The sequence below is a fragment of the Prosopis cineraria genome, unplaced genomic scaffold, assembly GCF_029017545.1.
Source record: "Prosopis cineraria cultivar Desert tree isolate PC_DT_omini unplaced genomic scaffold, ASM2901754v1 PC8, whole genome shotgun sequence".
Lineage (NCBI taxonomy): Eukaryota > Viridiplantae > Streptophyta > Magnoliopsida > Fabales > Fabaceae > Prosopis > Prosopis cineraria.
Window position 1 is genome coordinate 7,151,098 of NW_026555339.1, and position 14,184 is coordinate 7,165,281.

Here is a 14,184-nt window from a genome sequence, read left to right on the forward strand (position 1 = left end):
CAGGGTTAAGCTAATTAATCAAAATTGAAAATTATAACAAATTTATCACAAATATCTAAATTGACCAGAACCCTAGCTAGTATTGAAATTTGAAAGTTGAAACATCTATTCCAATTCTTTAGAGATTCTGGTACATGTTTAAGGTTATGCATATATGTTATGAAATTTATTGAATAATGCTTCCAATTATTTTTATTAATAAACTGTAATTTGATTTTAAAATAATCCATGTCTCATCGAAATTTTAACATAATAAATGTTTTAACAAAATTAAAATTCAAAGCAGTAGGTGTTGTCCTGTCCCAAAATATCTAGGGCATTACTTTTTTTTCTCTTAATTTATCCTTGTCTACGATTAAATGGAAGGAACGGCCTTAAAATTTAACAGAGGTAATAATAAAAAAATACAATCTTTTGGGAAAAAAATTAATAACAAATTCTGCATTTAATTTCTCACTAATTTGTGCAAAGTCACAAAGACCAAAGATAACTAAAATAGGCTCAAGGCTGTCCGGGAGAGGAGCTTCTCCTTTTCTTTTATTTATTTTTATCACTCCTTAACTTAAATTCTCAATTATTATCTCAGTTTTAAATTATAAGATATTTTTTAAAAAGATTTGATGTCTTAAATTATAAGGTATCTTAACAAAAATAATATTTCATTAATGATGCTCTTCTTCTTATTCTAATTGCCCAAAAGTATTATCATATTGTTAGCAATTTTATTTGAAGTATGGTTGAATACTAAATATGGGCACCTCTTTGAAGATGCTTTTCTTTTCTTTCTTTTTTTTAATTGCTCAAAAGTATTTTTTTATTGAAAGCAATTTTGTTCGAAATACAATCGGGCACTAAATGTGATCATGTATTCTAGTGAAAATTTTGATTTGTCAAATTGTGAGAGACTAACCCCTCCCACTAAACTCAGCCCCCGTGGTAGATGATTTTTTAATATTACTATTCTTAATTATTATATTATCTCTCTTTTTAATATTATTTTACAAATGAAATGTTAGATAAAGAATATTTATTGAAATTTATATTTTAAGACAAAAGTAATCGTCACAAATTATTCTTTCAACCCAAATTTATAAAATATTTTTTATAAAATTATATATTAATAAAATTTATTAAATACTATTTATAATCTTAATTTTATCTTGGATGAATATTCAAGTACTCCCTCCGTTTTTCTTTTAAAGAAATGATCAGTTTCTACTTGTATTTTTTAAAAAGCAAAATCATATATTCTAATAAATATTTATTACATAATTTCTAAATCATCTCTTATAATTTACATTAATAAAAAATAATTAATATGTGTTTATGTTAATTAAAATAATATATTTTAGTCCACTTATTTATTTTTTAACATAATTACTATAATTAATTAACTCTGTGATATAATTTATATATATATATATATATATATAATATATAAAAACAGAGAGGGTACCTTTTTGTTTCCTGGCCTTATAAACTGAGTAGAAAAGCTTCCACTAGATGACAATGTTCAGATTTCCATGGTGTGCATTCCAAAGCGCATGCTGTTGCGGAAGAAATCTAATGCCTTTGTTGTCTCTGATGCTGGGAGTCACGACAATTGTTTCCATTTGCTCCCGATCCAATTTATAAAACAATTTTAAATAAAAGTATATATATTAATGAAATTTATTAAATATATTTTTTAATTTTATTTTTAAGGCAAAACAACTTTCGATAACACTCTTCATTTAATATTATATTTATAAAAAAATATTAAAGATATCATTAACAAAATCTTATTTTTGTCCAAAACGTTGGAATTTTGTTGGATGATATAATTTGAGTCTTGTTTAAAAATACTGTCCATAAAAATTATTCTCCTACAAAGGTTGAACGTGAAAACTCCTTTAGATTAAACGAACTTTCCCTCAAGCAAGGCATAGGATAACAAAAATACATGCATAGGAAAGAGCTCAGGAGATGGAAGAAGGATGCTTGAAAGTTCAGGTGCAGTGTACCCCGAACACTCCCTAAGTATATGCTTTATATAGGCCATAGATGCACGTGAATTTTAGGCACCACTTAACACCATTAAAACTTTCAGAGTTTTTAAATATCAGAACAATGAATTTGGATGCACCATTAAACACCTCGAAGTGAATCTGGATAAGAAATCCATCAATAGACATTGTAAATTTCAAAAGATTAGAGTTTTAAACAAAACATCATTAATTACTATAAAATTCTTAAGTTACTATAAAATTCTTAAGGTTTGAACATTGAATTTAGTAACTTGAAATGTTTTTTTTTAATTTTGCAAAATATTTTTAATAAAAGAGTCCAACATTACATCTTGCAAGTTGGTCCACAAAAAACATTACATTTTACACACACACTCTTCATCTTGATTCATCTGACTTGTCTAAATTCGCATCTTAGTCTACATACACTAAGGCTACCTCATCTAAGTTGTAACATCTAAGAAAATTATTAGTTAACCTAACAAGTATAATTAATGAGTTAATGAGGTGTGTAGCCAGAAGAGGCTTAATTAATGTAACTTATTGTAATTATAACCCTAAAAGTAGGTTCGGATCAATGGCAGGCCACTCAGGCATGGAAAGAGGAAGAAAAAGTGAAGGAATACCTTATGTGCCACATGTCGCGGCGCGTGATCAATTTGCTGCAGCATATAAAGGAAAATTCAAAGGCAACAGGCCTTTCTGTGCCATGTGCCACTGCGAATGGTAGCGTGCGCTACAATGCATGGCCAAAAATTTGATAAATCAGTTTATATTCTATGTGAGAAAGTAGAGAAGAGAAAGGAGAAGACATGAACAGCATGACTAATGCTCTACTAGGGCACGTTGAATCACATTGATGATAATTTGCAGCTCCCAAACACCTAAGGTAAGTAAACTATACTCTTATCTTCATTTATCTCCTTCATTTATAGAGATTTAAGTTAGGGTTTGAATTGAAAAGTTGATTTTCAGTGCATAAGAGTTATCAGTTTGATTAGATAAAATAGATATAATGGGAATTGTTTGTGATAGATAAACCCTACCTTGATGATTTCATCAAAAGTTTGTTGGGTAGAGCTATTAATATTCAAAAATCAACATAAATGAGATAGTTGAGAGAGCTTGATATCTATTAATGGTGGTTTAAAGATCTATTAATAATAATGTGCATTAATGGAACCTAATAAACCCATTGGGTGTGAATAAGTAGCAAATTTATGGATTATAAGAATGGAATGCGTGGAGATTAATGTTGAAAAACTCACAAAATAGGATAATGATGATATCCTTGTATTGTGTTTGTAGTATGAATCATTATAGCACCATTCAAGCTTGTGTGAAGCTCTGAAAGTGTTTGTGTGAGGGGTAAACTTTTGACCTCTCAAAGGTTTGACATAACCGAGAAAAACTTAACTTTATATAGTTAAATATTAATTAGTTATTGATTAAAAATGGATTGATTTGAGATATGATTTTTATTTTGAACCCTTAATGCAAGTTTGGCATATTTGATGATGTGACATTGTGAAAATATTATGTGTGTTCATATACATATGAATAATGATGGTGATTGAGAATATGTGAGCATATGTTTATAGAAATATAGTATATAATGGTGAAAAAATAATTTTATATGCTTGATGTAATGAGATGATTGTATAAATGACATTAATTATCATAATTGCATGGTGTGTCAAATATGCATTGCATGATCATTGCCGGGAGTTCGCCTAGAAAGAGGAGTAGATAGTTAAATCCACATGGTACGAGTAGTGATTGTTAGAATTAGGAGGTAGCCCTCATCTCATGGTTGATTCGAGACTGTTTCACTTGCGCTATGAGGGACTTGAACCTAACTAGCTTCCATCGATTCATGAGGAGGCTAGATTAAGGTATGACACCCCATGGTTATTAGTATTAGGAGAAATCAGATTATATAAATGAATGAGTTAACCTTGGCCGGGCAGCTCCTTATAACTGAAAGACTGTATTAGTTCATGAAGGACGTAACTACATGATAGCCACCAGTTTCATATCGGAGGTAACAAGAAGGTATAAGATTAATATCCGATCATGCATATAAATCAGGTCACATGATTATCAATATTGTGGTCTGGCATGTGTTAGGGGCATATGGTTGGTAGTATTGCGACTCCGTATTGTGCATTGTGATTTAAAATGGATATATGTATGTTTGAGCTCGGTCACATAGTTGTTAGTATTGTAAACTGCAGCCAAGTTTATCACATATGTTGTGATGGTGTGTTTTTACCTATTTGCATATATTTACAATTGATATGCAACTATATAGATTAGGTGAAACTTAATTATTGAGTGGTTGTACTCACCCCTCAATTCTTAACATTTTCAGGACATAGTTCACTAGATTCGAGTTAAGAAAAAACATACTGAGACTTAGGATTTTTAGAGTAATCCTTTTTATATGCCTCGCTTTATCATTTTATGTGTATTAATGTTGCATAATTGCCAACTAGATCACATGTCATTATTTTGTACTGCTTACATTACTATAGTGTACAACTTGTGTATTTTGTATCTTAAGTTAGTGAGTTTTAGTTGTAAACTAATGGTATGGCTAAAAAACTTGTGCAACTAAAAACATATGTATTTTAAATGATTTGAAATGAAAATGATGGTTTTGTACATGAGTTTTCTCTCCCTTATGCCTTTGTAAAACTTAAGGTTGAGTGGTGATTTTAAGAAATATGTATTTTTGGTTGTATTTGATGTGTTGCATAGGTCTACTAGAGTTCATTGAGTGTAGTCGGAGAGTTGGTATAAGCTTTTGGCACTTCTGGTTAAGTTGGGACACCAAAGTTGTGTGTTTTATGTAAAAAGTGATAAAAATGGTTTTTGATATTCAAATTTTTGTAGAAAATAAATTTGAATGTGAAACCTATGTTATTAGCTAGAGCTAGGAAAAAGCTCCGTATAAACACTGAAACCACCTCAATCGGATGTCGAATGAAGATTTGGGATGCGTTGAAATTTCACTTCCACTGTTATCAAATGACAGCGATCAAGTTCATGCAATTTGCTGTGGTGCATGGCACAGAGGTGAGTGAGCCACAGTGCATGTGTCTTAAATTACGACGCATGAGTTGTTTTCTACACAAAAATATTGTTTTGAATTTTAAAATTCATTGTTTTGGGCTCCTTTTAATGTCCAAGTTTCTGCATTACTTTCAAACTTTGATTTAAACATTCTAAGTGTATGTAAGATATTAAAAAAAATTTGAACTTTGGGATCCCATTGTAAATGATTTGAGAATTCTTCTCTTTTATATAATTTTACAACCTTGGTAATCTTTTAAGGGTTAATCCCTTAATTGCCATCTTTATGGAGATAAATACAGTTAAGTAAGGAAGACCTTACATAAGTAATATGAGCCTTCTTTCAACACACATAAATTTACAATAAAAAATATTTTATATTTTAAAATATCAAATTTTTTTAAAAAATATCTTATAAATTACTCCTTCCATTAAAAAATATGAGATATTTTTTGAGGAATTAGATATTTATAAATATAGGACATTTTTAATCTTTTGATGTGTAATCATTGTCTTTTTTTAAAAGTATCCCTATTAATAAATAACTTTATATTTATTGTACGGTTTTGATAGAGGTAAATATAAAAATATAAATTTAATTTAAAAATAAGTAATTATTTTATTAAGAGGTGAGATTTAATTAAAAATATTTTATAGTTTTAAATGGAGGGAGTGATAAAGAGATGAGAGAAAGGAAAAGCAATTCCTTAACAAAATCTGTGTTGAGTACTATTCCTCTTTATTGTATGCAAACTGCTCATCTACCTGTGAGTACTTGTGAGGAGATTGATAAATGTTCTCGAGGTTTTCTCTGGGGCTCAACAAGGGAAAGGAAAAAGATTCATCTTGTAGCGTGGGATGAAGTGTGTAAACCAAAAATAAATGGTAGACTAGGTTTATGACATGCACATCTTCAGAATAAAGCCTTTATGATGAAAGCAAGATAGGGCCTTATACATAACAAGGAGGCTTTATGGGCTAGAGTTATTAGAAGTAAATATAACTGTGGAAGGGAGCTAATTCCACAAGTGAATAAGGACTCTCCCGGATCTCAGTTCTGGAGAGGTTTGAGAAATAATTGGGAGAAAGTTGAAGCAAAGTTAGAACTTATAACCAACCAAGCGAATGAGAAAGTTGTTAGATGGAAACCTGAGAAGCATGGTATTTTTACAGTTCGTTCTGCTTATGATTCATTGATAGATAGTTATGATTGCCCTGATCAGATGTGGGCCAAGATTTGGAAGCTTCGAGTGCCTCAGCGGTGTAGATCCTTCCTTTGGCTCATGAGTCATGATCGTATCCTTACTAATAAATCTCGCTTTGACCGTCATTTGGATATTCAACAGTGGTGTAGTTGTTGGCCTGAGGAGTTTGAAGACACTCTACATGTGATGAGACAGTGCCCTAAAGCTAAGGAAGTGTGGATGAAATTATTACGCCCTTCTCAAAGATGAGCTTTCTTTACCACAGACTTACGTGAATGGTGCAAGATAAATCTCAAGATTTAGATAACAGTTAATAATTTCAATTTATTTGCTGTTTTGTGTTGGGCAATATGGAAACGTAGGAATGAGAGAGTTTTTGAGGGAAGAAGATCGACTACATGAGTGTCATCGCACAAGCTACTGTTATCCTTAACTGCATGAACGTGGCTAACTGTCGTTTACAAAATACATCTATTGCTGGCATTCGTCCTAATAATCAGGTGGATATGACTATCTTAGCTACTGATGAGCTCTTTGTTTATGTTGATGGGGCTTTTGCAGCTGCTACTAATTCTAAGTGTTGTGGAGGTCTAGTTAAGAATACCAAAGGGAATATCATTGAAGCTTTCATGCTTCATTTAGAGAAGGGGGATAATCTGACGGTAGAATTATGGGCTTGTTATATGGGTCTAAAGCGTGCTTGGGATTTCAAAACCAAGCATGTAAGAATCCATAGTGATTGTCATGAAGCACTGTCTCTGTTAAGAGCCAATAATTACGACCTTCATGAAGACCGAGAGCTTATTGCTGAAATTCAACAAATACTTCAAAGAGACTGGCAGGTTGATATGAGATGCATTGGAAGGGAGTTCAACTTCAGAAGCTGATTTCTCAGCGAAACGTGCCTTATCTCTCCTCATGGGTCTTCACGTAGTGGCTGGTGACTCTATTCCTTCATTCATGGAGGAGTTTTAGTTTTTATTTGTTGTTTGTTTTGATTGTTTCTTATTTATCAAAAAAAAAAAAGAAAAGAAAGGAAAAGCAATTCCTTCAAGCCAAATATATAACGACACCGTTTGTAGGCGTCACAAGCTTCTTGCGAAAATTCCGTTAATTCGAATAAAAAAACAGTTGGATTTCTGATTATCATATAAAGGACATGACGACGTGATTCGGATCGCCTCAAGTGGATTTTGTGCAGCTGTGAAGAACATTGACGTTCATCGCCTTCGAGGTTTCAATTTTACACACTGTTGTTCCCAACCATCAGATAGATCTGATGGTTATTATGAAAGCACTTCCCAGGCACTGTACAGAATCCACGGGAGGTGGTCTAAATCCGGTGGCAATTGCACTTTGTTTTCGTGACTGCTGACAAACCCAATCAGATCCAGAATGAACGAAAATTCCCTCATTAAATATACTTTTTAATTTTAAAAAAATACTTCTCATTTAATATTTTATTTATAAAAAATTAAAAATAAAAGAATATAATAGTTAAAAAAATAAAATTAAAAATATTAATAAAAATTTAAAGTGTTTTATATTTTGATATGTTAAATTTATAAAAAATATCTTGTAAATGAAGTTAAGATAGTATTTCCTCAATTTTAATTTATAAAATAAATTTGGGTATAACATAATCTTTGATGATTAAAGAGAGTGAATAACAAGAGGAATGGCACAATTAAGAAAAAAAGTACATTTTTATTAAGTTATTTTATATTTTAAAATACTAAATTAACTTTAAACTTCAAAATTGTGTTGGTAGTATAAAATTTGGACTATCTCATCAAAATCTGGAGAGTAGAGAGTACGATTCAGGACCGGCGCAGAGGAGCGAGAAGTCATTCCAAGGATAAATTAAAGAACCTCATAGTGCGTTGTTGCAGAGAGGTTGGGCGGGAGGAAAGAAAGTGAAAGAAAAAGAAATGTCCAGACCAAAGTGCATGCATGAAGAAACCCATAACCTGATCAAGCTCTATATCACCGTCTTCCTCTCTCTATCATACTGTTTCTTCATTGCTTCCAGAATTCCCAAAGGCAAGCTCAGGTTCCTCTCTCTTTCCCCAGTCTTCTTCGTCTTCACCCTCCTCCCCCTGAAACTTTCCTCTGTTATCCTCACAGGCCTCATCGCATTGTTCATCACATGGCTCTCCACCCTCAAACTCGTCCTTTTCGCCTTCGATTCAGGCCCTCTCTCTTCACCCCCTGCAAGATCCCTCCCGATTTTCATCCTAATTTCTTGCCTCCCAATCAAGACCGGCCAAAACCCTAAGAAAACCCCAAAATTGCCTCTCAATCTCCCCATCAAGACCCTTCTCTTCCTTCTCCTTTTGCCAACTGTCAACCATAAACAGAATCTCCACCCGAAACTCCTTCTCGCTATCTACTGCTGCTTGTTGTATCTTCTAGTCGACGTCGTTTCGGGAATCTGCAATTCCGTTACTAAAGCCGTTGTCGGAATGGAGTTGGAAATGCCGTCCGATGAGCCGTATCTCTCCACATCTTTGCAAGACTTCTGGGGAAGACGGTGGAATCTCATGGTGACAAACGTTCTGCGAGATGCCGTGTACGAGCCGGCGAGCTCCATTTGTGGGCCTATATTGGGCCCCCAACGGGCCACGATGCTCGGGATCGTTGCGGCTTTTGTGGTCTCTGGGTTGATGCACGAGCTGATATTTTACTATGTCACGCGTGAGGCTCCCACGTGGGAGGTCACGAGGTTCTTCGCGCTGCACGGACTATGTGTGGTTGGGGAGTTTGGTGTCAAGAAGTTGCTAGGCCAGCCCAATTGGGGGGTTTGTTCGGCCGTGTATGGGCCCTTGACAGTAGCGTTTGTGATCGGCACGGCCCACTGGCTGTTCTTTTCTCCGTTGGTGAGAAACGGGGCGGATGAGAGAGCAGCAAAGGAATTCATGAATCTTCTGGAATGTATGATGGGAAAAGTAGGCTTAACCCAATTACATGGTTAAAAAAGTTAATTCGATTTTTTTTATGGAGCTCCCCGTCCCAAAAACAAAGTATTATAGAAATTCAATTCATCGATTTCGTGCGTATTATAATTAGTAGGGTTTTCCCGAAGTTAAACTTCAAAAAATTCTTATTTTAGCTATCTTGTGTTACTATGCTACTCCATTTGTTTTTTATTATTAAAGCAACTACCACTTTTGATTTATATTTTTTTATAAGTAAAATAACCCATTCTAATAAATATTTATTATACATTTTCTAAATAATCTTTCATAATTTATAATAATGAAAAACAATGAATGTAAAGTTATGTAGATTAACACAAGTTATTTTAATCCACTTTTTTTATTTTCAAACATAATTATTATAATTAACTAACTTTTGTATATAACATATATATATATATATATTAGAGGGGTATTATATATATATATATATATATATATAGAGGGGGTATTACTATATGCCAAACTTCCATCCCCTATTTATCTTCCATGATATCATTTTATATGTGTTCACCTTGTCCAACCCTAATTAATTATTATTATTAGTGTGTGTGTCTGTGTGTAAATTAAATGATTACTACTATTTATAAACTGTTCACCTTATATTTGTGTATCTAATTCTTAATTGAAAAAAGCATGGTATTTAAACCCGGACCGGCCGGTCAGACCGGTAAACTGGTGAACCGGTCTCTTGGTCGGTCCGGTTGAGAAAGTAAATCAGAAGCACAGTAATCCGGTGTAATTCGGTTAACTCGGGATTAACTCGGAAAAAACCGGCCAACCCGCTGGGTTAATCGGGTCACCAGGTTGCATGAAACAAAATTAAAATGAAAAAAACCAGCCATCAGAAGAAAGAGACGAAGAATATGGATGAATAGAAGATAAGGGATGAAGAAGAAGGAAGGAAAAAAAAGAAAAAAAAGATGAGAAGATTCAGGGAAAAAAATGATGAAGAAAGAAATAGTAAAGAAATTGTATACCAAAGCCATTCAACCTCTCCCATCTGCGATTTCCGCTGCAATATATTTTTAAGGAGGATGAAAGTTTCACAGCGCACACAGACGACGGAGGAAAAAGATGGGGAGAAGAGAAGTTTCAGGCTTCATTTAATTTTTTTTTTTAAAAGTGCCTGCACCATTTGCATTGATGTAATGATTGAACAGAACCAAGCCTACACTATTTACTGACTCCTAATCCCATTGCGTCACACTTCCTCCACTTTTCTTGGGACTTAGTGCTTTTAAAATTTTAATATCAATAATTATTAATTTAATTACGTAAAATAAAAAACATTTAAAATATTATTATTATTATCCCTATTTTTGAATATAACTTGGTGACCGCAACTTTTTCTACCATTTGATATATATATATATATATATATATATATATATATACTTAAATATTTAATCTTTATATTTTTTATTTATTATAATTTTTTAAATGATGTTAAGTAAAATATAAAAATTACTTTTAAATTCTGGTTATACATTTTATACATTTCATCTTATAAAATGTTTTATTTTTAAAAAATAGTATTTTTAATTTATATAATATTTTGATGATTGATATCTTTTTTATTTAAATATTTTTAATAGTCAAATAAAAATATTTTTGTATAATTTAATTAAATTTTATTATTTTAATTATGACCGGTTTGACTCCGATCTGACCTTCGATTGAGCCACTAACCCATGAACCACTACTTCAACCGGTTCAATGACCGATCTGGTTTTTAATACTTGAAAAAAGTTTACCTGCCAAGACACAGCAATCTTGCTAGTTTCATGCATGAAACTAGACCTGTATTCAATTCCATAAGTAATCCCAATTTCTTAAATAAAATTATAACCCTTCAAAAGACGTGAACTTGTTAAGCCGTCAAAGATTTGTTCCCTCGTAGCATTCAAAGACAACATAACATGATAACAACTGGAAAACCGTGTCCGTATCTACAAAAATTTATTTTGTGGCAGCAGATTATATCCACATGACATTTTTATTTCTCGAGTTTCACTACCATTACCAAAGTTCGGGAAATGGTGTGCATAACAATATAAAACTCTCCTTTTCATAGCTTCTTTTATCTAAACTTTGACATTTTTTATTCTTGAAGGAGATATTCTTCCATCAACTTATTAAACAAAAATACATACCTCAGCAACTTTGTCTACAGAATTCTCAAAATGAATAAGGATCAATTACAACAATTTTAGGAGAGGAACTAATATGATGCAATAATGCATATTGAAACTCCACCGTCCAGCAAGAAATACACATGAACCCAATCTTGGAAGATACTCATAATTCACAATAACGAGAACATGTTCTCTCCAGCAGCCCTTCTGTGAACCACATTTTCTAATTTATGAAAAAAAATACCTTTCATGTATAAATTTATTCGCCCTCGCTCAGCACCGGTACTATGAGTGGTTTCATCTGTGCCAGATATACAATCGCCCACCTAATAGCACAAAGGAAAGACCCATGTGAGAACGGTAAAAAGCCAAAAAACCAAAAAAAGGGAACATGACCATTCAAAGCTTAGAATTACTGTTATCAAATGATAAAGTTATCAAAAGCAAAATAACTGAAGTTCATTAATTCAACAACAAGAAGCTTAAATCCCACTAGGCACACAATAGATATTTGGATATTAGCTCTCAGAATGATATAGATGACCTCCGTTTATAAAAACAGAAAACTAGGGCATTGAGTATTCAAATTATACAAACATTTGTTCATTTCTATCATATGATATATAATGTTGTACAGCATTCTTTTTTCCACTGTCATGTCTCCATCCAATCTCGTTCTAAGCTACTTGTGGGTTTTGGCCGACATGCACAATGATGACAGTAACACAAATCAATAGGTAAATTACTATTTAGTTTTTTTCTTGTAAAATCATATAGTTAGAATGCAGCTTTTGCATGACAAGAGGTAGTTATAAGAAGTGACAGTCTTCAGAGCTGATTGAATCACAGCCTACTCACAACAGTAACATCGCCGGAAGTATATTAGAATACTTTAAGCATACCCATAAGCACAGACCGGGTATATAAGCCATACATGTTCCAATTCCTATTCTGACCCGCACAAACCAAAAGAAGAACACTAATCAAACATGCACTTACATCATCCAGCAACATACTGTTGCAGTGATAACCAATGTAAGGTGAAACCTGTGGTAGAGAGATAAGAGTTAAGTAACATATAAATGAGAATAATATATAACTGCACGTACAAAAACAACGGATATCCGGAGAACAGGCATAACAAATATTTAAAAAAAAAAAAACCTTTTCTTTAAGAATAAAATAAATAATCCACAAAACCCACTTTAATTAATTAAAAAAAAAAGTGACGCATTACAAATGCAGCAAGAAATTGGGATGAACAATCAATAAAAATTTCAAGTGCTGCTCAATATTTGGCACCATAGTAAGGGCGTTCAGTAATATTTAAATCTGTAAAGGACACTCACATGAAGGGTCTCAGCCCTCAATGGCACAAAAAATGAAAAAGGGTTAAAGACAGAAGCATGGCAGCACCAGTTCTATATAGTTCTAGCGGCTAAAGATTTTAAGTAAATTAGAATTTCCTAAACTTTAGACAATTTATCTTCTCCAGGTTTAGTAATAATGTCTGCCAAAGTTAATTTATTTTCCTTCTCTGAAGGATGGGCATCAAACTAGTTTAACTATTAGGTAGCCTTCAATGAGCTCTATGATAATAGCTGTGTTCACAATGGTAGATAAACCATGACGAGTTATTATTGTCCAGCTTGATCTGCCTTAGTAATGAAAACGCAATTTTCCGTCATTCACTCAAAAGGCACGTACAGTTAAGATGCCAATAACAGAACCGACTTACATCTTTCCCCACCATATACAGGCCCCAAAATTTGTCAAAAATTAACCCCAAGAGAATCGAAGAACTTTAAAATAAAACAACGAAAGACAAATTACTATAAAATACTATTACATCAGGAAACCATAACCAGTTTCCAGTTATGCAATCACTTCTCTGATAGCAAAAACCGTAAATAAAGGAAGGCCGCCCGTCAAATACTCCATACATAAGTATAGAACCCTGAATCAACAAATGCAGTAGCTCAAGCGCGCTAGGGATCGAAACATCATCAAATACGTGAGCAGAAATCAAATTAAAGAAAATCCGAAGAACAGTTGAGATATATGCGAATTTCAGAACGAAGAAGAAAAGCATACAAATTAGTAGAAGGTCCTCTATTGCAGCAAATTCTAGTACAAAGGGCCGCGATTATTCCAATCACAACGAAAATTAACGTTGTTACCAAGAAACCCATGCCGATTATACCAGATCCTGATCAGGATATGAATTCCTGCAACAACGGTCAAAGAAAACGAACTAATTTTACATTCCAGTGCAAGTAGAAACCGAAAAGGTAAAACGTAAACATAACTTTAAGACCGCTTACTATTGAGATGAATCACACAACACCGACCCTCCAATGGGTGTTTGGGTGCCGAGAAAGTGCAGGAAAAGAAAAGTGGAAACACGGACACAAGGATCTTACCCGGAGATCCGAAGCTAGTCGTCGTTTAGATCTCACGGTGCTGTCGCTTGATCTCCACCCGCACGGCATATAGATCGCCTGATGATTGAATATTAACTAGCATGGGCTCTGAACCCACTCGGCTCAAAATGGGCCTCTTTCTATTTGGATATATGCTGGATCTCATTATCAAAATTATCCAGAAAAAATTACAATTAGATGTCCTATAAAAAATTTAATTACTTTAAAATTTATTGATAACTGAATTAGACTGTATTAATAATGTTTGTCAATATAATTTAATTTAATTATCAATAAACCTTACAGTAAGTAATTTGTTTGTATGAGATTTCAATATAATTCTCCTAGTTATCAAT

The 14,184-nt window shown here is 33.0% G+C and overlaps 3 protein-coding genes across 5 annotated transcripts; 2 read left to right on the forward strand and 1 right to left on the reverse strand.

Annotated features, from left to right (window-relative positions):
* The first annotated feature begins 6,687 nt into the window (after window positions 1–6,687).
* On the forward strand, window positions 6,688–7,176 carry LOC129318397 (uncharacterized). The gene has a single exon (XM_054963120.1). It carries the CDS (start codon window positions 6,688–6,690, stop codon window positions 7,174–7,176), a length of 489 nt encoding a protein of 162 aa, XP_054819095.1.
* Window positions 7,177–8,079: 903 nt separating this feature from the next.
* Window positions 8,080–9,446, forward strand: LOC129318872 (probable long-chain-alcohol O-fatty-acyltransferase 5). Of its 2 annotated transcripts, XM_054963850.1 has the most exons (2): window positions 8,080–8,332; window positions 8,417–9,446. In XM_054963850.1, exons 1-2 carry the CDS (start codon window positions 8,221–8,223, stop codon window positions 9,262–9,264), a joined length of 960 nt encoding a protein of 319 aa, XP_054819825.1. In that variant the 5' UTR covers window positions 8,080–8,220; the 3' UTR covers window positions 9,265–9,446. The 2 variants fall into 2 exon arrangements, with proteins under 2 accessions (XP_054819825.1, XP_054819824.1); XM_054963849.1 differs by having other exon boundaries at window positions 8,084–9,446.
* A 1,866-nt stretch (window positions 9,447–11,312) lies between these two features.
* Window positions 11,313–13,956, reverse strand: LOC129318449 (V-type proton ATPase subunit e1). 2 transcript variants are annotated; one of them, XM_054963210.1, is made up of 4 exons: window positions 13,829–13,956; window positions 13,500–13,633; window positions 12,405–12,452; window positions 11,313–11,731 (listed from the first exon to the last, which is right to left on the reverse strand). In XM_054963210.1, exons 2-4 carry the CDS (start codon window positions 13,595–13,597, stop codon window positions 11,665–11,667), a joined length of 213 nt encoding a protein of 70 aa, XP_054819185.1. In that variant the 5' UTR covers window positions 13,598–13,633; window positions 13,829–13,956; the 3' UTR covers window positions 11,313–11,664. The 2 variants fall into 2 exon arrangements, with proteins under 2 accessions (XP_054819185.1, XP_054819186.1); XM_054963211.1 differs by having other exon boundaries at window positions 13,730–13,869.
* Window positions 13,957–14,184: the final 228 nt, after the last annotated feature.

Excerpts from the sequence above, each read along its gene's own strand:
- LOC129318397 (XM_054963120.1), top strand. The coding sequence starts at position 6,688 with ATGAGTGTCATCGCACAAGCTACTGTTATCCTTAACTGCATGAACGTG.
- LOC129318872 (XM_054963849.1), top strand. The coding sequence starts at position 8,221 with ATGTCCAGACCAAAGTGCATGCATGAAGAAACCCATAACCTGATCAAG.
- LOC129318449 (XM_054963210.1), bottom strand. The coding sequence starts at position 13,597 with ATGGGTTTCTTGGTAACAACGTTAATTTTCGTTGTGATTGGAATAATC. Across the intron at positions 12,453-13,499 it reads AGAGGACCTTCTACTAATTT|GTTTCACCTTACATTGGTTA; the intron begins GTATGCTTTTCT and ends TCTCTACCACAG. Across the intron at positions 11,732-12,404 it reads ACAGTATGTTGCTGGATGAT|GTGGGCGATTGTATATCTGG; the intron begins GTAAGTGCATGT and ends TTGTGCTATTAG.